Source organism: Electrophorus electricus, chromosome 12 (genome assembly GCF_041902795.1).
Source record: "Electrophorus electricus isolate QZ-2024a chromosome 12, ASM4190279v1, whole genome shotgun sequence".
NCBI classification, from domain to species: domain Eukaryota; kingdom Metazoa; phylum Chordata; class Actinopteri; order Gymnotiformes; family Gymnotidae; genus Electrophorus; species Electrophorus electricus.
Window position 1 is genome coordinate 8,946,356 of NC_137508.1, and position 23,923 is coordinate 8,970,278.

The window sequence follows — 23,923 nt, forward strand, 5'->3', positions numbered from 1 at the left end:
GAGCTGAAAATGTGAACTACTAAGCCTCAGATTAAATAATTACACCAAGCCTCTTACTGGAGATCACCACAAAGACGCCATTGTACTGGTGCCAAAAAGCCACTATTGACCTGACTTTACCATTATTCTCGCAAATTGCTTTCATGAGGACAAAGTATACATTAAAATGTGAACAGCTCCTCCAGTCTGGGTAGAAGAAAGGCTTACTACTGCAACCCAATGAGCTGAGCCGTGAGCTGGAGCAGCACATAAATCTTATTCTCTGGCTTTTTATTCTCCATCTAAATCAAGAGCTTCGGATATAATAAAGATACTGTGGTCTCAAAGACCTTTATTCATAATTGCAGGTCTAAGAAATGTCCAGGACCAGGGACTAGAGCCTTCATACAAACACCTTCTTTTACTCTGTAATCCACTTTTGACATGGCTGCACATGGAAACACCACATCACAGTCTCCTGGTAGATAGATGTACCAGAGATTCACAGAAACAAGGAAACAATCTGGTGCTGCTGCAAAATCTAAATTACATTTCTCTGATTTATGATTTACTATAAAATTGTGGTCAGGACTTCACTATGCACCTCTGGGTTTAATTAGGGCTTGCCCTGTCTCCTCTTTACTCGATGACAGGACTGAATTGAAATGCTTTGCGATGGTTAACATGGTTAACTTTTGTTTGCTCTGTACTTTTGTTGGGTCCTGCTCAATGAATCAGTGGAACAAAAGGGAAAGCCAGGAAGCAAAAGAAGCATTTCACTTCATTAGCAGAAAGGGAAGGTCTTTGAAGTGACAGGAATTTCAATGGGGCCACAGAGAGAAGTAGCTTCCCATTTTTTTATTCAGCACTTTTAGAAAGATTCTTGGGTTACTGGCCCACAGGTCATCTTATCTATCCCAAGTAAAATGCAGATTAAAAAGAGCCATATTGCATTAACACCTGCCCAATCCTACAGATGTATAAGACATTATATTTCACCAGCAAACTGCCAGGGTCACGGAATGGAAAGACTACGTGCACAGAGGATAAGAAAGAGGGACACTTGGTGTTAAAGGCTTCTAATGGATAAAAACCCCAGATACCTCTGTTAAAGAATTGTGGGCAGGGTAAATTAAAATTAATGAACTAAAAAGAGCTTCCTGCAGTGTCCCACTTGCTGGGGTTTGCAATGCTTGATCTAATATTTGTGAGGCAGCATCAAATCAAGCAGTATGATTTGAAAATATTTCAAACATTATGGATTGAAACTATCCTATATTAAGTAATATATCAGCCTAAGGAGCAGATCTAAGAGATTTTAGAAAGGTACAAGGGGATTTTAGAAATGTATAATGTCAGTTCAGTCCAAAAATATTGCTTATTATCTAAACAGATCAAAAATGAGAATCTGAACTTTTCCAATGACAGAGTGCTTAAGTTAGCTCAAAGACTATTATTCACAATGAATACCTGGCAAAGTGGTGGTTTGAGGCAAAAAGGAGCCATGCTTTTCCATTTTAAACACACACACACACACACACACAGAGGAACGAGGGAAACCCCATCACTTCTTGAGTAACAAACACTTATTGAAGACAAATGGTTACTGGGATAAGGTTAAAACAACATCTCATCTATTGCTGGACAAAAAGTCTTACACTTACAAGAGAGAACTGGGTGTGTTTTATGTTTTTGTTATGCCAGTACTATTTACAGTGTGCATATTTGTAAGGCCCTTTTTGACCTTTGAACGTTAGCTATGACAGCAGTGTTGGGAGAGTGATAAAAAACAAGATTAGTGCTTGTGTTTTGAAACTGTTCTCTCTTTGGGTTCCAGAAAAAAAGCATACCTAATTTAAAACAAAGAAAGCACTAATACAATCCATTACAAGAAAAAAACAACAACACAAAACTGAAATGCAAATTAGTGTACTTTATGATCCAGCCTTGGTATTGCCCAGAGGCTTTCAAAGCAAGTCTGAGTAGGTCTCAAATAGACCTAAAAACAGGTTCAGTCCTCGCTCAGGGACATGTCAGACAAATCTGTTATAGACTTTTGTCACATCAGGTAAATGAAAGACTACAGATGTCCCAGACAACCACCATGCTGAGGGCTTAAGCGCCTTCCATTTACATTCAAACACTGCCAAGAGCAAAAAAGGAGGTGAGAGGTGGGCTTAGGGAGTCTGTGCCTACTGCTATTGGGTTACTGGGAGGAAAGAAAGTGGCATTCTGCCATGCTGAGAGTTATTAAAACAGAAGCTCGATGAGCAGACCTTAGTGGCACTGCTGAAAGCAACGGGGAGCACCTTGATGCTTTTACCATGTGTGTTTCTGCACTGGCATTTGGCCAAGAGTGCTCTACACACCCTGGCTGGTGTTAAAAGTGCATATCAAATGAGTGTTGCCTGCTGGTTGATGGCAAAAACAGAGCTGTCGGTAGTAAACATTACACAGGCACAAGAGTGTTAAAAGAGGCGCACAGTCATCCTGCTGGATGAAATGAGGGAGCAGCCAGACAGAACTGACTGGTAAATGTATTTATAATACGACCGTGGACTTTATTTAAAGAATAACTCAAAAGAGAGTTCTGTTGTGAGGTCTACCTATACTAAGAAACATTGCACAGACTAAGCATGGTTTGCATTTTCTGGGATGGCTTACAGGAACCCTCTTTACTCTGAGAGAGGATGAACTCCTTGACTCGACAGCTGGCACTTGGATGAGAACCTGGGCCAAGGTGTTCCTTCAGCTCCAAGAGGAGAAAGAGGAGCCAGGCGCTGGCTCGTGGACCATGTATGCCCTCACATTTGAAATACTGTGACATTCAGATGTCAGTGTGGCTGAGATGCTTCACTCTGCTTGGAATCTGCTTCTTCCTCTTCCTCTTCCTCTTCTTTTCTTTCTGTCTTTTACCACATTTTACAACCAGAGGCAATAATGGAGGTCAGACGGAGGTTGTATTTGCAGTAACAGCCTCAGAGAAGCAAGCATTAAATAACATGTGAGGTCTTTCACCAAATTGCTTATGGTTAAACAGTTGATTTTCAACCACAGTATCAATGAACAACCTGCAAACAGACATTCTCTAATCAGCCGAGAACTAGTCTAATCACTGCTGATTGGTAGCATAGCAGAGCTTTGTTTAGTCTGGGGAGAATGGTAATATATATCTGCTCAGTGAAAGAGTTTGGGTTTTCTTTTATCTAAAGAGAACCTACTGTTTCAGAGAAATTTGTTCTGATATGTCTAGTTACACTATTGAGACCTTTTCCTGGATTTAGTTCCTTACACAAAGAAAATTAGTGGAGTTTTCTACTAAAACTAAAGAGTAAATGAATCTAGTTCAAAATAAAATCTTTTAAGTATTTAAATATCCGGGTTGGGCCATAGGCCACCAGTTAGTCCTGCATGACAAGAACACGCCTGCACTCATTCAGGTCTTTATATAAGCTCCTCTAACAGGATATCAAAATAAACACAGTCTTGATGAAGGATGAAATGTCAAAGCAAAAGACAAACAGGACTAAAAAGGAAAAATCGCACGAAAGTATCAAATTTCCTTAAGATGAGAAAAACAGACTTGGACTTAAACGCCGAGCTGCATCCTGAGAAGGTAAGGAATGACTGACGTGCTAGCATTCCCCTATTCCCTGAACACAGCCGTCAGGTTTGCCTCCATAAGCAGCACCCCACACAGCTGCAACCATGGCGTCTGTCTGAGAAAGCTCGGGCAACAACAAAAATAATCAAATGCGAACAGACTGTAAGCGGCTTATAAATTGTTGCTGCTACATGCACTGGCCCTCGCTGCTTAGTTAGAGACTGTTGCTACGGTATGCTGAGAACATTTTCAACACCCTTCTCTGTTACAGCTCAAAATACTCCCCTGTGACACGAGCGCTAGCGTCTTAGGCTCGGAGCGTCAGGCTGGGGTTGCATTACAAACACAGTGTAAAAATCAGTCATTTCCTCCTCGCCGTACAGTAAACGATATGAGACGGATCAGATATTAGCCACTGGGATACAGTGTGAACAATATTAGAATCACTGTGCTTAACTGAGCAATCTTTCACTTATTTAGTGAATTGGACAGACATGTAATAGTTTGAAGAGTTGCAGATGACAATTTGGAGGCTGAATTAGAACAATTCAGTATGTTTTTCATTTTTATAACTTTTTTGAAAATTAAAATTCAAAAGCTACAAACTTTGGATGCCCTCAGACTGATTGAAAGGTATGTATACAAATACGTTTATGTTGTATTAAATTGCTGTATATAATGCAAATGTCCAACAGGCAAAGTTGTTTACCAGTTCCATGCATGGGGAGGGATTTTGGTCACAGAATGAAAAAATCAGAAAGAAATAACCAAAAAGAAATAATAGTCAAATAGCAGAATTAACCATAAAGAAAAAGCTTCAGAACACAGTCTCAATGCTGGAACCTTAAGAGTTTTCACACCATTCTGTTTGATTCAGTATGAATTAAACCAGCAATCACATGGTTTTGTAAATGAACAGTCACCATGAGAGCCTCGTTCACATTTTTGAATACACATCTAATTCAGATATGGTTTGAATATAATACAGCATAATACAGATTTTTTTTTTTGTGCGTGTGTGTGTGTGTGTGTGTGATGTGTTTGATTCACTTTGCCACGAGGAGGTCACATAGAGGAAGCAGTTGACATGAAAGCTGTGATTCAGCTCAACATGTAAAGATGACATGTAAAGCTGTGTTTCAGATCAACTCCTTATATACCAACCACAGAACTTTCCAAGAACATGTTCCATAAACACACAAAAACACCTACATCTAGTCTGTATGCTGAGAGGTAGGGACAATTTACCTGGAAAATAACCAGGCTTCTTCCCTGAAGCATAAATCGAGCCAACCTGTGGAGAACCACGCAAGCTCCTTATTCCACTAAACCCAGAGGAGAGAAAGAGATTTCCCATGACAGCCAATGCCACACATATGTTTGAGAGCAGTCAATCGAGCTCAGGCTCCCAGCAGGAGTGTGAACCAGTAGTCAGAACCTGTTTTACATAGGAGCTTGTCAGTTCACAAATGCACAAGTGGTAATACAAAGACTAATATAAGTGGATTAACAATACAAAATAAGCATTAATCCCACCTTGCATGGCCATCTGATTTGAGAAATAATTAGTGAAGAGATTAAACTAATTTCCTTATTGTGCATACTGCACAACAGACCAGGATAAAGCTGCTTTATCTGTACACACAGTAATTACAGGCAGAGAAGTAACAGTGTTTGGCATAGTAACAGCTCCTTCATAAGTGCACTGTGTACAGACACACTCAAAAGCCATTACACAACATCAACAGACAAGGAGCAGGCCTTGTGTGGCTTGTGTCTTTCAGAGCAGAGCACATGGAATTTCTCACATTCGGCAGCAGAAACTGGAAAGTAGAACTCCTAAAAACACTTGCCCTCAAGGCATTTCCACATCAGAGGAAGTCAGCAAGCTATTTGCACAAAACAAATGACCCACTTCACCCTTCAACCACATGACTAAACAGCATCCGTGTTCGGCCTCTCAGAAGCTGGGAGAGCAGACTCATGGCTTGGTTACATTTCATGAAAGGGAATTATCTATTGCAAAGGAATAGCAGGTGCTGTCCTAGGTTCAGGATAAAAGATGTGCTCACGCAGCATTCAGGTTCACAATTCCAGCCTGTTAAAAAGAAGCGACTGTTTGAGGGATATCTTTTTCCAAACATCTCTGCAAAGATTTCATTCTCCTAACTGATCACATCCTAACTGATTTCATTCTCCTAACTGATCACCTAAACATAGCTACTTGACATAAGTCTTCTACATATGAGATCCAAGAATGGCCTGGTAACTCTTCAGTTCAGCAATGAACATGCATGCCTGTGTGTGTCCATGGACCACAATGCCTCAGCAGCCATCTCCTGCTACACTATTACACTCAGAACAATGTGGGCCTGCATGCAAAATTTTCCTCTTTTCTTCAGCTGTGACCTTCTGATCGATCAAGCAGAACTCCAAACCAAATAACTGCACTGCTGAGCGGCTTCCATGCGGCCCCTACTTCACATACATAATGCAGGGGGGTCATTGGATGCCACTCTAATCTGCTCATGCATACACCCCTCCAGCATCACTCAGTGGTGTCCATCCAAATCCATCCCCACCACTAATCATACAAAACTGGGCCAAGGTGGACGCGTCAGCCGTGAAGGCAACCTCTCCCTTCCCGAGTCAAACAGAGGCAGCAATGTTTAGACTACTGGACTAGGAGTTCATATGGATAGCAGAACCAACGTCTGCCATGCTATTTTAATAACAGCACTGAAACTAAAGTGACATAACACCATAAGATTAGCTTAATGAGATGGAATCGAAGTGTTTATGTTAGTATGTGCATGCACATGTCTTTCAGTCCACACATGTGTTTGTGGGACATGCGTGAATTTGTATAGCTCTGTTTCTGCGCATTTACGATAGGGAAGTAGGAAAGTGCATGTGTTTGTTTAGTTCATGTTTCTTGAGTTCCTTCCTTTGCAGTGGCATGTACACCCATGAATCACAGCTACACATTTTCAACAGACCACAAATTACCCGAGTGCTGAAGGAAGATGAAGGTAACGAGCCAGACCTGGTTTACCTCAAGTTCCAATTTACAAACCCCTAACATGAACAAATTATAAAATAACTAAGTATTAAAAAGCTGTATAGTGATCTATAGAAATGTATATAGTATGTATGGTAAACATGGAGATCTAACTAAAGACCAGATAAAAGAGGAGTGGATAAACACACACTTTCCAGCTCAGTAAGCCAGGGTCACCAAGGTGTCCTCTGACAAGCTAGTACCAAAAGTCTCCCACCACCCTAAGTTACCGCCTGAGGCAAATCTTACCTGCCGGAGATCGTCTGAGCACAAATCCGGCTCCTTAATCTGGCTCAGCTGGGTCTACAGTAAGTAATGACATCAGGTTTGGAGGCTGCACACCAGTCTGCTTTTATCAGACCACTCTCGGAGGTGCTCCAAGGGGCCCTGTCTGTGACAGGGGAGTGTGGACTGCACAATTACTGAACTAGAGAGGTAGGGACTATCAGCCATCCCACACACACAGCACAGATCAGAAGCAGACATGCTCATACTTGGGAGTGGAGTGTTACTAATGGAAACACGGTGAACTGCTACTATACATTGTCAAGACAGTCAAATCATTCTGCACAGACTCTTAATAACACTGGTTAACAAAGATATTTTGTTCCATACATAAATTCTTATATAACGTATGTTTCTTATGTATTTTTGCAATCAGAATACAAATATGTTTTTAGTATTTCTATATCATTCATAGTTTTGTTGTTTTTTTCCCGTTATGTATAATTTGGAAGAGCAGGAACAGATATTCCAGAGGCCAGATACAGGTCAAATATCTACACATTTTAGAGGTATGTACTTATTTTAAGTATAATAGAAGGCTTATTCATGAATAAGTATACTAATATATAATTATCATTTAAAACCCATGCATTATGGGAAAAAAATGTAAAAACAGATTCAAATTCATAATAAAAAAGTAATATAAGTTCTACCTATTTTAGTTAGAGTTACAAAAATAGTTGATTGGGGTACTATTATCTTTAAACCAGTCTATCACACTGGTAAAATCCAAGTTGCTACCAATGAATTTTATGGTAATCAAGTAGTCAGTACTGTATACTGTGTTTTTGTACTGTTTTGCACTGTGCTGTATCCTTGCAATTTGTGTGCTTATACTTGGATATAATGTTTGTTTACACTTTAAATGTTAAATGTTGCACCATAGGTCCTGGAGAAACTCTTACTGCATAATTTATAGAGTTTGGTCAACAATGCCTACTTCTCTTGACTAAACTACTTCCTGAAAAAGAATGTGAGAGCCTTCTTGGAGTGTCCAATATGCTCTATATCTATGTTGAAATGAGGATATGTATGCACATTGTTGGGTCAGTTCATTAGTCTATTTTTGCTCATCACTTGATCAGAGAGATACAGTGTGTTATTTTTAGTATTTGTGGGTGTTAGTGTTTAAGGTCACAATTAGGTCATCTACTGACTGATGGACCATGTGTATTTGACTGGTTAAACCAAGGTTTTGTTAAAACTTTTTGTTAAAGAATAAGATTTTATTGCTGCCTTACACCTGAGTACACACACACACACACACACACACACACACACACACACGCACACACACACACACCGTGAACTCATCTCTGCCTAACATCCCAGAAAGGGGCCGCTCAGTGAGGGGCAGAGTATCCCTTCAGCACTGTAAATAACTGTGTTTGTCCAGAGGACATCAAACGGTTGCTTCGTTGCAAGATGAGCAAACCAACTGGGGTTGGGTTTATGGTGGGTGAGAGAGGTGCGGGGGAAGACCATTTTTACATCCTTATGCCCAATTGGTTGTCTCTGTTTAGCAATTCCTGTAACCTCCCCCTACACCAGAACCCAAAAATCTGCAGATGCATTTCCACACACTCTCTCTCACACACATGCACACATGCACACCCACCTACACTGCTTTAACAAATGAGAAGGTCTTTTCCCAGAGCCTGCAGCACCAATCTCCTGCAGCTTCAAACAGCTCCAGTGTTTCCACATTACTGCAGCTGGCCTCTGACCTCAGGTACAAAACACACCACAAGATACAAAAAATGCACCGGTAAGATGAGTTCTCACCAATGCTTTAAATCTGAAAAGCTACCATCATAATCAGCAAGCCAGTGCCATCTATTCTCTGAGATCCTAAGGAATATAATAAACCCAACACAACCCAATAGGTTCTGCTGGGTTGCAACAGAACTTTGGCTGGAATAACACTTTTCTCTGTCTTTCTTAAATTGACATTTTGAAAGGTTTTTTTTTAATCTGAAGACATTGTTTTGAATATTTTCTGAACATTTCCTCACACTAAATATAAGCAATAACTAGTATAAGCAAATTCCATGCCTTTTTCAAAGGAGATTTTTAAATACCACTTGTAATCTTAGGTTTGTTGTCTGTTTTTGTATTTTATAAAAGTCCCATAGAGGGCTCCAGTCCTCATTCCTGCTTAGCTGACAGGATGGGATACTTCTTTGAAGTGAGCAAGCAGGCCGGGTAATGGGAGGCCTGTTGACAGCATGTAAGACCCCTCCATAGAATTTGCCTGATGACTAGTGACTAATCAGGCCCTCCACACTACACATGGCACATTACATAGTATTGTGCAATTTTGCACACATTCTTGTCCAGAGCAACCAATAAATAAAATAATAGCACATAAAAGAAAGGTATATGACACTGAAAAATCAAGAAAAGTTTAAATAAAGTTCAAACAAGAAACAGAGGTACCTGATTCCATTTACAATTGAAATTATAAAAGTGCAAAATGCCCTTTTCTGATAAACATCTGTGAAAATGATCAATTATGTCTTCTCTTAACTTATGGTATCTTACTTCAGTGATAATGTGACTGGCCTCTCTGGTTCTGGTGTGTTCATTATCAGACTAAGAGGCATTCACTCCTGCTTATACCAAATGACTGAAACAAGCCCTCTGGAAGAGAGAAGTGGTCACAGAGAGTCTTCAAAATCTTATGGTGTATAAATTCTGTGGAAACTGGCTGTGATCATAAAATTAAATCCTACTGAAATGAAAGCAACTCCTTCTCTCTCTCTCTCTTTCTCTGTCACAGTATTTTTTTCTTCCTGGTCCTCTCTGCCTTCATCTCCCTCTCTTCCTGATCAGGAAGTCAACCAGAGGTCTCCAGTCTTCTGGCATCTGTAGGGATGGAAGCTAGGGAAGACTCCAGAGCCCCTGTTAAACACATATACTTCTACTTCTAACGGCTTTGCAAGAGAAAGGCAGAAAAGAAGGCCCTTTGTGGGAGTTTTTGCATTCTTCCCTGAGTAAGGAATCTAAAGCACTTCAGAATCATACTCAAGTGAAAATGACAGCAAAACCTGCACTGAGAATAAGCTATACAACTGTTATTTTTAATGCAAGGAGAGAAGTGAAATAAAAGGATCCACAGAAGACTCAGTAGCACTACATATGCAGAGCAATAATTTAACTTAAATAGCATTTACATATAATGCAAGAATAGGAATAGGATAAAAAATAGGAGGATACTGATGCAATCAAAGACACAAATACTCAGCTGACAGAGAGTTTTTTTATTTAGTTTTGTTGTGAGTGTATATGTGTGCATGTGTGTGTGTGTGTGTGTGTGTGTGTGTGTGTGTGTGTGTGTGTGTGTGTGTGTGTGTGTGTATTTTTAGCTGAATCTGATAAAAGGGGTTACATAAGTCATTTCATCCAGGTAATATCATTGCCTACTGCCACCTACAAAGTGACAAAAATGTCCTTAGGGCATGCTGACAGAAACATCAAAGGCCTCTAATAAAAGCATCAGCTTTGTATCAAATTGCATGAACAGAAGCCATGCCAACCTTCATCAGTTTGTATTTTTTCCTTTTCTTTTGCTATAGAACATCATTCCTTCATCTAAAATAGGCCTTGGATTATAGAATACATGAGGCAGGGAAAGAGGGGAAGATCAGAAAAAAACAATAAGAAGGCCATTGAGGAAAATAAGATAAAAAGCCAAAGAATCAGAGGGTTCTATTAGAGTAACAGTAATGAAAGAACAAGGGAAGGCAGAAGACACAGGTCTCAGACAAGGCAAATCAAATGGGAGGAAATGTTGTGTATCCATTTAATGGGCCTAATTAGTTCCTAAGTGCTTCACCTAGAAAAAAAAAGAAAGGGGGGGGGGGGGGACTAACCAGTGTGAGTTTAAAAAAAAAATAAATTAAATAAATCTAAAAAAAAATAAAATATATAAGCCTCTAAAATAATCTTATCAACTAAACTTTACAGAATCTGTAAAGATGCCTTTCAGCAGCTCCAAAAGGTACCAATGTCCATTGAAAGAAGTAGGCTACCTGACCTTTGCTAAGTGCTTGTGGGCAATTCTAGAGATGAGGGGTGAAAGGTTGAGGGTCAGGGTAAGCCCCCAGGATCTTATTTGGCCTGTAATATGACACCACACCACTACCAGAACCACTTCAATCGCCACAGACTTTAGTGTTTAAGAACTCATGAAATCCCTTCTGTTAGTCCATAATGGCCTGCAGAAAGTCTACTAATGTTTCTTATTGTCTTTTTGGCATAAAGCAGGTCAGAAGACATTGTTACCGCTGCCTCCACAATGTGTCATGCTATAAATGTACCATTCAGGAATGGTGATCGTTCACCTAACACTTAGCGAATGCCAAAAAAGATATACATGTGCATGTTAAACACTTAATGTGAAAAAAAAAACAAATGAATTCAGTATGTGTGAATATATGCAGGAACTAATCATGTAACTGAATTAAAATGGAAATAATTTCATGTAATGCTAATAAAACCCAAATTAAACTAGTATAAACTTAAATGATGACAGAATTATATCAAGCCCCACATTAATAATGCATGTTACTTGAAAGTTATTGATCATGAGTGTTTTGGTTTCATAAAAAATGGAGACAGCTCAAAAGGAATTGGCACAAGCAAAGATCTAAGGCTGAATTGCAAAATCAATGCCTGATGTGGACATAAAATGCAAAAGTAAGGCATCGATGTAAGACATTCCCATGCTGAGACATCTGTTATAGCCCTTAATGATATAAAGAGAGGAGTGATGTCAGGGCTTTTGCTTAGAATGATTCCTTAGAGTGATTTGTTCAATACTTTGACCTTCTTTTAAAGTCCTATGATTCCATGTGGAAAGGTTCTCCTTTTATGTAATGACCTTTACCATTCCTTTTGCCCTTTACATATAGCTTGCATTTTCCAGAATCGCCCTGAGACAAATTTAGGCCCTGGAGAATAACTAAGAAAATGCAGATTCCATCTCCCCCTGTATATCATGACTGCTCAAATGCTATTATAAAGCAGGCTATTGTCACTTTGGTTTCAGGTCTGTACTCAAACACACTGCAAGATCACACTGTTAAAGAACTGCTGAGAAGCTCTGCCTAGCTACATTATAATCAGCAGTTAAATGGCATGATGGAAGATATGACTGTCATGGTAGAGAAAGTCTTGGATTTGTCTAATGGTTCCATGGTTGGAAGGCTTATTGCTTCCATCCCACATAAAACTTCAGCTGAAATTTCTACTCTTATTAAAAAATTTTTAGGGCTGATTCAAAGCAGATGGGCTGCTGCTCCAGTGCTGCTCACAGACAGACATACTAATTCTTGCCTCTAATGGTCCTTAATAACATACAGATTTTAACATATCTCATTTACAATGTATAAAAAGCCCCTGGAAATTTTCAGGCAACTTCTAGAAGATTTAATGGTTTTGGTTCACCTGTGGAGGAGGACCTGGGCCTTGGTGAGGGGCTGACGTTATCGTCAACCGCCTGAACTTTCAAGTCCATAATTTGCCTTGGACTGCAAAAGGTGATGCATGACTTTCTGAAATGAGCTACTACAATTCCAACTACTGTGGCTGCCGTGCCCAGTGAAAAAAGACTCCAAAGGGAGATATTTTCCTCCTTTCAAATTCAATAAAAGTGTTGTTTTTGGCCATGTGCCCAGAGCTGTTCACATAAGATCTGGCTCCCTCAGTGCACTGGAAAGCAGCATGCACCCTGATGCCCACAGGAAGTCTGCAGCAGGCAAAACCATGCCAACACATGCTGCACCTCAGGGGACCAGGGGCCTAGCACACACACAGACACACACACACACACACACACACACACACACACACAAACAGAGAAGGCTCTGGTGTAAATCCATTAGATTTACTTTAAATTTATAGTAACCTATATTTCTACAGATTGGCAAGTCCCCAATGGGACAGTGCAGGTTATGATTTAGCTGTATACAGGCCAACCATAAACAAGGATTAAACATCTTATCTTTTTTTCACAGTTGGTGAAATGTTGGTAATTGGATAGCCATGTTTTATGATATTCAGAAGAGCTCTATTTTCATTGTCAGGGCTGCAGTTGTGTGTGAGTCATAACAGTCAGATTATTGATATTAATTTCAATACATGGCCAAAAAGCACAGAGCAAATAAGAAACAGCCTGGATTGAATGCAGAAGTATCAACAAGTATCAACAGTTTATGCCTGTAACTCACCCGGCTCTGACCTGAACTCTGGGTCTCTTTGCTCTAGTGGTCTATAAAGCTAATTATGTAACACTTGAAGTGAGCATTTCAATAATGTGTTTAGGGAATATTCACAGGATCTAATGTAGAGATATGGGTGATCAGCTTTCTGCGCTTCTGTTTGATTCCCTGATGCCTGTTTGAGTCTATTCAATAAGCCATGAAAGCAAAATTTTCATTATTATGTCTATATGTTTGTACATGGAATACTTTATTTTACCCCTGAAAATATCACAAAATATTGTTATATGTGGAATTCAACCAGGGACTTTAACATGTGATTGGTTTGCAGGACGCATTATAATGTGATAATAAAAAAAATTTAAAAAAACATTATGAAGCTTAGGTTGTTTAGTTTCTCAGTACTTTTTGTATGTGAATGAAGCATTCACTTCAGGGTGAAAATTGCTTCACATTGGCTATCAGTACATCATTTAGATCAGAGGACCATTGTATTGTTTTGGCTTTTCGCTATTTTTTTAAACAACGTCTAGAGATACACTTACAACTAATACATTCCATGGCTTGTTATTAAATTATTTTTGGTTCCTTACCAATTAGCTGTTTTTTTGTTTTTTTTTTCAGTTTGTTTAATACTGTTTCAATATACAATAATACATTATGGAAGAGTATAGGCACATTTTACAATATATATTGTCTGGAATATGTTTTGGTGGTACTGTCTGAAGTTATTAGACAAATGGCAAAGATTACTGTATGAGTGTATAAAATTTAGACAGGATGAGAACATCATGACAGCAGGTCTAAAAATAATAGATTAAGGGATTAAGAGTATCTCAGGATGTGGTATTATTTTTGATTAATGCTTTTAAAATGTTAGCCTTGAAAACAACACAGAAGAATGCTATTATTTGCACATTAATCCTTCGTGCACTCATTAAATTATTTCCCAGAACAATGTACATAGTTTCATCCTCCAAATCCATCATCAAATTCTAGGAAACAATTTTCACATCTCCCATATAGAATTCTTATTGCACAGCATCATGTTTTATTTATCCATTTTATTTATACTATCATGTAGTATAGCATTGTGTTTGTATATCCACAATCATATAGCACAGCATTGTTTTTGGATATCCACAAACATATAGCACAGCACTGTGTTTGTTTAGCCACAATCACATAGTACAGCATTGTGTTTGTCTATCCTAAATTCCACCACACTATTATACAGCAGTTTCCTTTCTCCACTAAAGGCGAACCAACAGAGTTGCACAGCAGGTTCAGTGTCATTGGGATTATATTACACCTCATTTCACCTACAAAGATTCACTATCATGCACTTATTTGTAGAAGCATTAAACAGACACACGTTTGGCCACCCACAGAGGAATGGCCATGCATCTCCTCTAATTACTTATTCAAGCAACATGCTCAGAATGAAAGCAGGCATACATATTTAGGGCTTGATTTAATGCCTAATGTACATCACAATGTAATTTAGATTCTGAGCAGTATGACAGTGTTCTTTCAAATGAACATAAATTAAGTACTAATGCACAAAATAAACTAGAATAGCACTGAGCTATAAGCTTTGGTGTGCTGATATGCTGCATAACCACTTCTAAAATAGACATAGTAATTTGCATTCAGGTACATGTCTTTGAGCTGCCCTGAGGCAGGGTTTATCATGGTAATTTTATTTATCATGGTAATTTATCAGGAGCCAAACCTACAACAAACTGGTTGCTCCATAAAGGACATCAGGAATTAACTGTGAAATTTCTCCCAACAAAATACAAATCAGCTGAGGATTTAGAAAAGGCAATATGGGCATGGGCAGGTTCTTCAAGGATCGATGCAAAAAGCAGATGGCTAACCCCTTAGCTTTCTTCAGGGCCAGCTCCCTCCCTCCTCCTCTCTGTCTGCCTTGCACCTCCTCTCAAGCTGCCACTGCTCTGTCCAAACCCTTTTTTCTCTTACACATGCTCTCCTGTCTGCCCTCATTCCTCACGCTTTCTATGCCCATCTGCAGTGACTGCATGTCTGCTGATCATGGCTAGCAGACAACATCTATCCCCCGAGGAAGAGCGCTCCCTGGCAGCTGGGGTGTAAAGTAATCACTGGACAGGAAAGGAGATCTGCCAGCGCCTCTTCCTGTCACCAGACACGTCAAGGTGAACTTGGGACTCCTTAAATAAACCAGCGCCAATGACCTCTTCACCTGATCCAAGCATGAAGATTAAAGGATGTCTCTCGTTTACAAGGGCTGACTGACCTTTTTACTTGGATTTGCATCTGGGGAATATTTTAAATTTGGATTAAATAGCTTTCCTGAACCATCTTAATTTGAATATGCTTTGTGAATAACTGCTCTCTCTTCCTTCCTTTCTCTCTCTCTGTTATTCTCTCTCTCTCAGACTCAAACACACACACATACACACACACACACACACACACACACACACACACACACACACACACACACACACACACAGCACCAGGAACATTCTTTGATCCAGTCCGATCTACACTGGTCTGTCATCATGCTATGCACTGGGCATTCTCTGAGAGCCCATCATGCCAGGTGCTTGATGTCCACCACCAACCTGTGGAAGTCCTAACACTAGAGGGCACTGTTACAAGACAGTGTGGAATTTGCACAATAAAACACTCCAAATGTGTTCACGCAGCAGTGTTCATGCTTGCTTTTCCAGTTCTAATAATGTCAGATGCAACCAGTTAAACTGAGAGTAAAACAACTAAAGTGAGACTTAAACAAGAAATTAGCATCCTCCTGGCTGGCCTTTATATCCTGTGCTATGTTCTGTTTTGTACTTTATTGTTGCTGGGAGTGTAGAGGGGCTGTTATGGCAAAGATGTCATACTTAGATTCCCTGAAGCTTGGTTCTGGTTACACACACACTAGAAATGTCACCTCGGCCACTGGCCAAGTAAACTGTTAAAGCTCGCTTCCTGTGACCGGGGACAGGTTTGACTTTATCCTCTTTTCCCTGCTGGTTAATCTCCTCACAGGCCTAGAGACATGAGACTGCTCTGCTCTTTCCCCCAGCCAGACAGCACTCATATCCACCTGGGATCTCCGGAGGACTTTGGGTCAAACTAGTGAGGGTGACGCATGTTTACAAAAATATACCTTTTAGCCCAACTCTTATGGGCCCCTCTATTACCACCAATGACTTCCAATGTTAGCCTTTAGCCTGTATTCTGTCACAAAGTAGCTAAATCCCTCAGCGGGGTTGATTCTTTGGTGGGGGCGGAAATGAGAGTGATGGGGATGTGTGGTGCATAAAGTTGAAGGGTCTCTTTCTTCTTCTACTTTTCCTGATACAATGTCCAAGAAAATGCCATTGAGGCCCTCAGTAAACAATGCGTGGATTCAAGAAAACTCTAGGGGCTCAGGCCTGGACTCAATCTAATTGTCATGAAGCTTTCCTTTTCCCTAACAAAGCTGTTGGCCTCTGTCCTTCTGGGAAATGTCACAGAAATATCTACCATAGAATATACATTGCTGTGAAGTTATCATATCTAAAATTTTCCCACCTTAATAATACAGCCCAGTACTGTACTGTGAGAGATAAGCCCTCCCTCACACACATATATTCAAATCCATGTGTCAGTGTTTTTTATGTGTACTAGTATACTATACTTATATGTTTACATGTCTCCGTTTCACCCAATGGCTCAGGCAGTAATAATCATAAACCTTAGCAGCACTATGACACATAACCTGCTATCTAGGACACTATCACACTGATACCAAATGCTGAATGATAATGTTTATACATGCTCATCTACTGCTCGGAACACTACTGAGGTCACAGTACAGATTTGGACCAGGTATGTCAAGCATTTTCAACTCTACAAGAGTTACTATCCACTCCGATGTACACTTGATTAATATGAGTGAACTCACAGTGATGATACTATGCTAGGTATTAGACTATGATGCCAAGTTTTTCATTACATTGTCACTCAGAAGACTTCATTGCCAAAATCAATTGCATAATATCCTTTAAACATTTAAATGACAGACGAAAAATGTAATTAAAATGTTGCTGAACAGGCTAAAGGTGTGTATGTGTGTGTGTGTTTGTCACAAGGGGCTTCTAAGAGCCATAGATGGGGCCACTACTGCGTGTCCCTTAGCACTCAAAATAAACAAAGGAATGGAAGCTATCTGAACACTGCCTGCAGGAATGACTGACAGACAGCAGATGCTGTAAAGAAGCAAAGAGAGTGCTACATATGCATATATATTCATATAGTATCCATATTCATAAACTCAAACTTAACAAAGCATAAACAATACAAAATTTCCTAACTAATAAAATAATCAGCATTCAAACCTAATATTAACATTTGCATTTATTTTCTTTTTTGATAGTATCATTAAACCTAGGAGATAGATGGTGCTAAAGAACATTAGAACTAAGCAAACATCAGTTAATAGAATTATCATAATTTTAAAGGGACATTTGGCTGCTTCCTTTAGGTTTTTAATATATATGCTCCCAAACACCATTTACACCATTTAATTTTCATATTTTGTATGATTATTTTGTTTATTTTACCTATGCTATATAGAAGATTTTTCTTCAAAGAAAGAAAGAAAAAAAATAAAGTATGCATGGGTAAACACAACATTGTTAATGACTTTGGGAAGTGAAAATAAATGAATATAGTGTTGTACCTACAGGTGTGTGAAACTCTTACAAGTTACTTACAGTAAGCAAGCTATGGGTTCTGTTGTTAACAAAAAGGAAGATAATTGAAAACCACAGTTACCATGCTGAGATGAAAATGGTTTAGAAACCAAACTGTAACACCCCCCAAAATTCTTATTTTTATATTTACACACTCACCATTTTCTCAACACTTTCATATGTCTAGACCATACTTTGTGTTCAGTCATGTATTAGCCTGATTATTTTATTAAACATGACCCTGTAGAGCAAATTGGACTTGTTTTCTATGAGCAACAGATCTTTTTGACAGTTCCATCTGCCCGGGAATGCCAAGATGATGCCATAACATCACTCTGGTTTGCATTATAGTCCACCCGAACCCAAGTGAAAGCCAATGACTGCAAACAGCATCCGAAATACGACTACACCTGTCACCACAGTGAGGGCACAAGCGCAGTCCTGTGAGCTAACATTGGGATTAACTAGAAAGGACTTTTTTTTACACTGACTGTTAACTACCTTTTAAATTACAGAGGGAAATGGAATGTAACTGGCATTGTCTCTATTCCACAATTCTGCCTAACATTAGCAGCCATCACATATATGTCAGCACTGGAACAGAAGATGGTCCTTGACTTGTAATTGGAAGGTTGCTGGTTCAAGCCCAACCACTGCCAAGTTGCCACTGTTGGGCCCCTGAGCAAGGCCCTTAACCCTCAATTGTACTCATAATTGTAAGTCGCTTTGGATAAAATTGTCAGCTAAATGCTGTGAATGTAAATGTTTTTGTAAATGGACTTGGTGTTAAATGGTCTCTGCCAATGGCTTAAACAAATTTAAGAGAATATTAGATAAAGGAAGCATAGAGCTCTTGAGAACTTTAGCTTAGTGTGTTACAGACAGTATGAATGGGCTGGGTTAAGGGAGAAATGGGTGGTTCCGAATGTTACATCAGACCTACCTGGTGGACATAGACAGTTGTGGGTGGTATCCCGAATCTCACGAGTCTTCGACAGACGAGAGTCTAACTTCTGCAAAAGAACAAAGAAGATTTTGATATTCAGTTATACAAGGAAAGCACTAGAAGTCAGGCTTATCTGCACATTTGCAGCACAACAAAAATATCATAAAGACAAGCACAATTTGGTCTGTTTTTAACAATCTGAATAGATAAATATTATAGTTGGAAGTATGACCTTTCCCAGAAACACTCCATACATTCTCCTTGCATAGCAGATGGAGCCACTCATGCTATTAGCAGAGATGGGTGTGTGGTCTGTGTGCACTGACAGGTGCAGCTGTTTTGTTAGTTACTTTATTAACAATATCAGCATACAGGTCAATGCTGTAGCTACATTAACCTCCTTTTTTGCCATATTACTACATGGGTGCTCTTCTATTCTAGCCTTTCAAAGATCAACTTTATAGTGCAATAACCAGGTAATGGACAATTTAATGACTTAGGTTGTGATTTACAAAAGTAATTTATACAAGTAGAGACCAAATGTGGAATATGGAATGCAATGAACAGGTTTCCAAAGTAACAAAAGTATCACTACCTAATATGATTCAGATCTATGGACTAGCATTCCTAATGATAATAAAGGGTTTCTATGTGGAACAGAGAACTTAGTACATCATTAAAGTGAGACAGATGTGACAGAAATTGCCACTCTAAAGTCACATGACTCTGGTGATAACTTTCAATGACTGTCAATATTATTATTGCAAAGCTTGAAAACAGCTCATTAAATGTGTCCATGAAATGGCAAAGTTGTACAAGTCATGGCTCAGTCATCTAATATTAAATACCATGTGCTAAATCTTTTTCAGGGTGCTATCAGGCAAATTTTCTTGCCCCAGTTTATGTTAACCACAAATCGTTCCAGGGGTTTATTTGGATGACACTGGCAGGGCATCCTCCCAGCTGCAAATGTCTTTACGCAGTACAGCTTCAAACCAAATAAGTGATCAGATTTTTTCCACAACACTGCAGTCAGCTGGAGTACAGTTGAATGTCTCGTAAAACATAAATAGAGCCAGCAAAGATTAACAAGGATAGGACACACAGAAGAACAATGTCATGACAGTGTACTGTAATATATGGGATAAGCAACAGGCTGTTATTGAGCAAGTAGAATAAGACTTGGAAAATGGATTATGATTTGAAAGGTGTGCCAACCCTGCCCAATCCATTTTTTCCATGGGAATATTGTAATTATATTGTAAAGTCTTTATCATCGATAAATATGGAATATATTCACACGTTTCAATGTCTAAGATCTGGCTTGAGACCAAATGAAAGGGTTATGGGGGAATGAATACACAAAAGACATATCAGTCAAATATGTTTTTAATAGAAATAACCAGGAAAGACCTGCACCTTTTTCAAAGTCAAAGCCCTCACACTGTGTTAAAAAGCCTACCAATTTGAACAAACAGAGCACAAATACAGAGAAAAAAGATTGTAGTAATTACACTGATTATAATTATGAATATTATTAGTACGTATTACGTAAAACTGTGGAATTACAGGATGCAGAGCATGCAAAAGGCAGGTGGGGGCTGTGGTTGTTGTGATGGTGAAGAGGCAGCTGCTGTCAGGGTGCTTTAGGGCTGGGGTACAGAGGGAAGTGGCATTCTCCGCCTCTCTGCCTCCCAACTTCTCCAGTAACACAAACCCCAGTTTTGATCTGGTTTTAGCATTCTATTTTTAAAATATGACAAAACATTTTACAGTTCCAATGTCTGATTACTACTAAGACCCCCAGCCTTACCAGCCAGGGAAACTGCATTACTCTCTCTCTCTCTCTCTCTCTCTCTCTCTCTCTCTCTCTCTCTCTCTCTCTCTCTCTTTTTTCTGTCAATGTTTCTCTCTCTCTCCTCTCTCTCTGTCTCTCTCTGTATTTCTCATCTCCTCTCTCAGGTCTGTTTCAACACTACAACTGATCTAATATAAACCTCTTGATTTTAGAATTTTAAAGCCTATAAGTTATTTTTCTTCTAATTATATAAATTATATAAATTATTATAAATAATTATATAAATTATTTTTCAGTAACTTGTCTCACTTAAATATACAGTTTGTATTAAAGTAAATGTTTGTGTCTGTGTGCCCTAAATGAAGCCACTGAACATAAAAGTAGTGTAGTTTAGATGACGGTAACCTGGACAAACCAGAGAAAAAATTCAAACTATAGCCATATCTTTCCCCCTCCCAGTGACTAATGACTGGAAATTAATAAGAAGTCATTTTCAGCAGTAGGCTGGCCCCAGAGTGAGTCGCACCTCACTTTCCTCCAGCCTTCCTGCAGTACCATTGAGACAGTCTGGCTGCCTTTCCTGCAGTCTGCTTTGCTTCACCAATACACATTACAGGTTTCATGCACTGACCAGCCTCAGGAGTCCCCACATCTTTAATAACTAAGGCCATAGATGCAGAGAGCAAAATACTACCTGCCCAGAACACATACGTGCAGAACATACTTCACGCACTGCTGGGTGAGAGACTATCAGAGAACATTGTGTGGAAAGCATAGCTACAGGAGACTGTAGATCTCATTTTTCTCCACCTCACCATCTCAAGCTCGGATCTCCACAGGTCCCCACACAAACAGCTTGTGCTGAACCTACTGAGTGCATCTTGATCACAGAAATGAAACAGGCTTTTTTAAAGGTGAGATATTGACTTGTGCAACAAGATATTCAGTGTGTTCTCCAGATGGGACAGCTTTGCTTATAGTTTGGGATTTTCTATTGCAATACTGCTGAAGAGCCACAGCGAATGTTCAGCAACTGCTGCTGTAGATTCAAAAGGACTGGGCATCACAGGAATTAGAAATTAAAATGAAACTATTTGAATACGAAAACCACACACTGTGAAATAGAAAATACGTAAGCGTGTGAGGATGATTAATGGCATTTGCTATTGCATCACAGCGGTTACCTTGATTTATATAAACCAGACTAAACAAAGAGATGAGTCATTACTTTAACTTTCATATTTACCAAAGTAAGACAAAGTGTTCAACCAGAGTAGGGCTTAATTCGGGATCTATGGACTTGCAATGTAAATGTTTTATCGGTGGGAAGCCTGCTTACTTCCTCAAATTTTATTTTGTTTATTTAACGGTAAAATCAGTTAGACAGCTACGGATCTAAAAAAAAACAAACAAAAAAAACACCCGCCAGCCATGCACGCGTGCACGCTTTTTTTTAGATGCGCATGCACATATTTGTCCTAAAAGCAGGCATCTTTCGGGTGTTTGCCAAAGTGGGGTTTGCCGGTGAATGCTTTGCAGTGTCATATGCCCAACTGTGCCTAGTGAAAGTGAACAATGTATAAGCAAAGAGAAAAGGCAGTTAAACAGGGAGTAGAAACTGTATAGTTGTGGTAACTGTCATGTACCTTAAACGTTCACACTGAAAGCACCAGAATACCGCACTTATTCTTTCACCTAAATCGTTTACGCTGTTTTGTAATAGCATACAATGTTTTTCAAACAACCAAGTGGCATATTTGATACAATATTGATTACTTTATCGGATATTTCGAAGTTTAATTACCTAGTACTATAATATTACCGTTCAGTTGATTACAGATGAAGTGTCGTTTTCAAGCGACTCAAAATAAATACTAGTCTACTACTTATACTAAGTCTTACGGAGACATCATTTAAATATTCTAAACATTGAAAGATTGTCAACAAAATAAAATACATTGCCTGTAAAAGATTTGCACTACTCTACACCGAGCCGCATTTTACAAAGCGTGCTCTGAGTTATTCTGCTTGCTACCTCACCTGGTAATACAACACAACCATCAACTGTCATTCATTATGTAAACTTCAATTATCATCGTCAAAATCTGGGTTAAACTTCTCTTGAATCAATTTCAAATAAACAAATACATTTAACATCAGTTTACTCACCTCTTCCAACATCTGACCCAAACGGCTTAAGAGAATGGGCTCCACCTGCTCGAGGGACATCCAGTCCGAAAGCTGAGGAACTCTCTGCTTCTCCAAATTAAGCACCCTAGACTGCAGCTCCGAAGTTCTCAGGTATACCAAAATACAAATTCCAAACGATATCAAAGATAGTGCAGTACAGACTGATATGGCGGAGAGGTCTATCCTATTTGTCCAAAAGCGGTTTTTGCATGGATGCTCGGTGCAAGTCCTCTCCTCGATTGACTGAGGTGAAACTTTCCATTTCATGTCTTCTTCCATTTTTGTGAGAGGCATCTGAGCTAATTTTTTCCAGGTTTATTTAACTACAAAATTCCTGCAGACTATTTATCAGAAGGAATATAAACAAGGGTTTAAAACAACGTGATTAAAACTATAGTCCAAGAGTCGCTTTGAGCAAACAATGCCGTTAAATGACTCTCTTTCACATCAGGAAAACAAATTTTAAAACCAACTGAACAGATGCATCTTTCTTGTTCAGGTGCACTGACGATAGGTTCGAGTAGACAGAAAGTTCTACTTGTCTGGAGTGTGAACTAGTCTTGCCATCTGATTGGACTCTCTTGTGCAGAGTGGTAAGCAAGTTTCTCACTAACTGTCCTGCTGCTGTCCGATGTGCACAACACGCTATGAAACCCGAGACACTACCCACAGACGCTGAGTAGTTGGTTTATCTTGGTGCTGCGCTTCTGGACAAGCTCCTCCTTTTGATTTGTCTACGCTAAACGATGGGGCGGGACTGAAGCTTGCCCGCGCTTTGATCCGGCTCTCCTAGAAGATATTTTTAGGTGCTAAGCTAAGATGTAAGATGACCCTTTGATCTCGTACGAACAAAAATTGCTTTAGTACTTACTCTAATCGTTCCCACTCAATTGGTATTTGCCTAAATAGGCCATTGAATACTATATCATTTATATTTTAATTTAAGCTATTAATTCTTCTTTTATTATTAGGCTTTATTATCGATCACTTATAAACCAAATGTAAAATTGAGCTATACATATCAAAGTCAACACAATTATGGGACAGGTATCTTAAGATAACAAGAGTCTAAATAAGATGGATGTCTTTACTGCAAATTTTAGGTT

At 39.2% G+C, this 23,923-nt stretch overlaps 1 protein-coding gene and 1 long non-coding RNA gene across 7 annotated transcripts in view; one reads left to right on the forward strand and one right to left on the reverse strand.

Annotated features, from left to right (window-relative positions):
• col13a1 (collagen, type XIII, alpha 1) overlaps positions 1-23,460 on the reverse strand; it is a 75,371-nt gene extending 51,911 nt beyond the window's left edge. For both annotated transcript variants that reach the window (XM_081725279.1, XM_081725278.1), the window contains exons 1-2: positions 22,797-23,460; positions 18,827-18,896 (exon numbers count right to left, since the gene is read on the reverse strand). In XM_081725279.1, coding sequence (XP_081581405.1) covers positions 18,827-18,896; positions 22,797-23,111 — 385 coding nt within the window. In that variant the 5' untranslated portion in view covers positions 23,112-23,460. The remainder of the gene's footprint in view (positions 1-18,826; positions 18,897-22,796) is intronic.
• LOC113582554 (uncharacterized) lies at positions 3,967-9,701 on the forward strand. 5 transcript variants are annotated; one of them, XR_014126277.1, is made up of 5 exons: positions 3,967-6,615; positions 7,382-7,438; positions 8,573-8,661; positions 9,057-9,159; positions 9,524-9,701. It is a non-coding gene; the product is annotated as an uncharacterized LOC113582554 (long non-coding RNA). The 5 variants fall into 5 exon arrangements; XR_014126276.1 differs by having other exon boundaries at positions 8,585-8,661; XR_014126275.1 differs by having other exon boundaries at positions 3,967-4,216; positions 4,648-7,438.
• Positions 23,461-23,923: the final 463 nt, after the last annotated feature.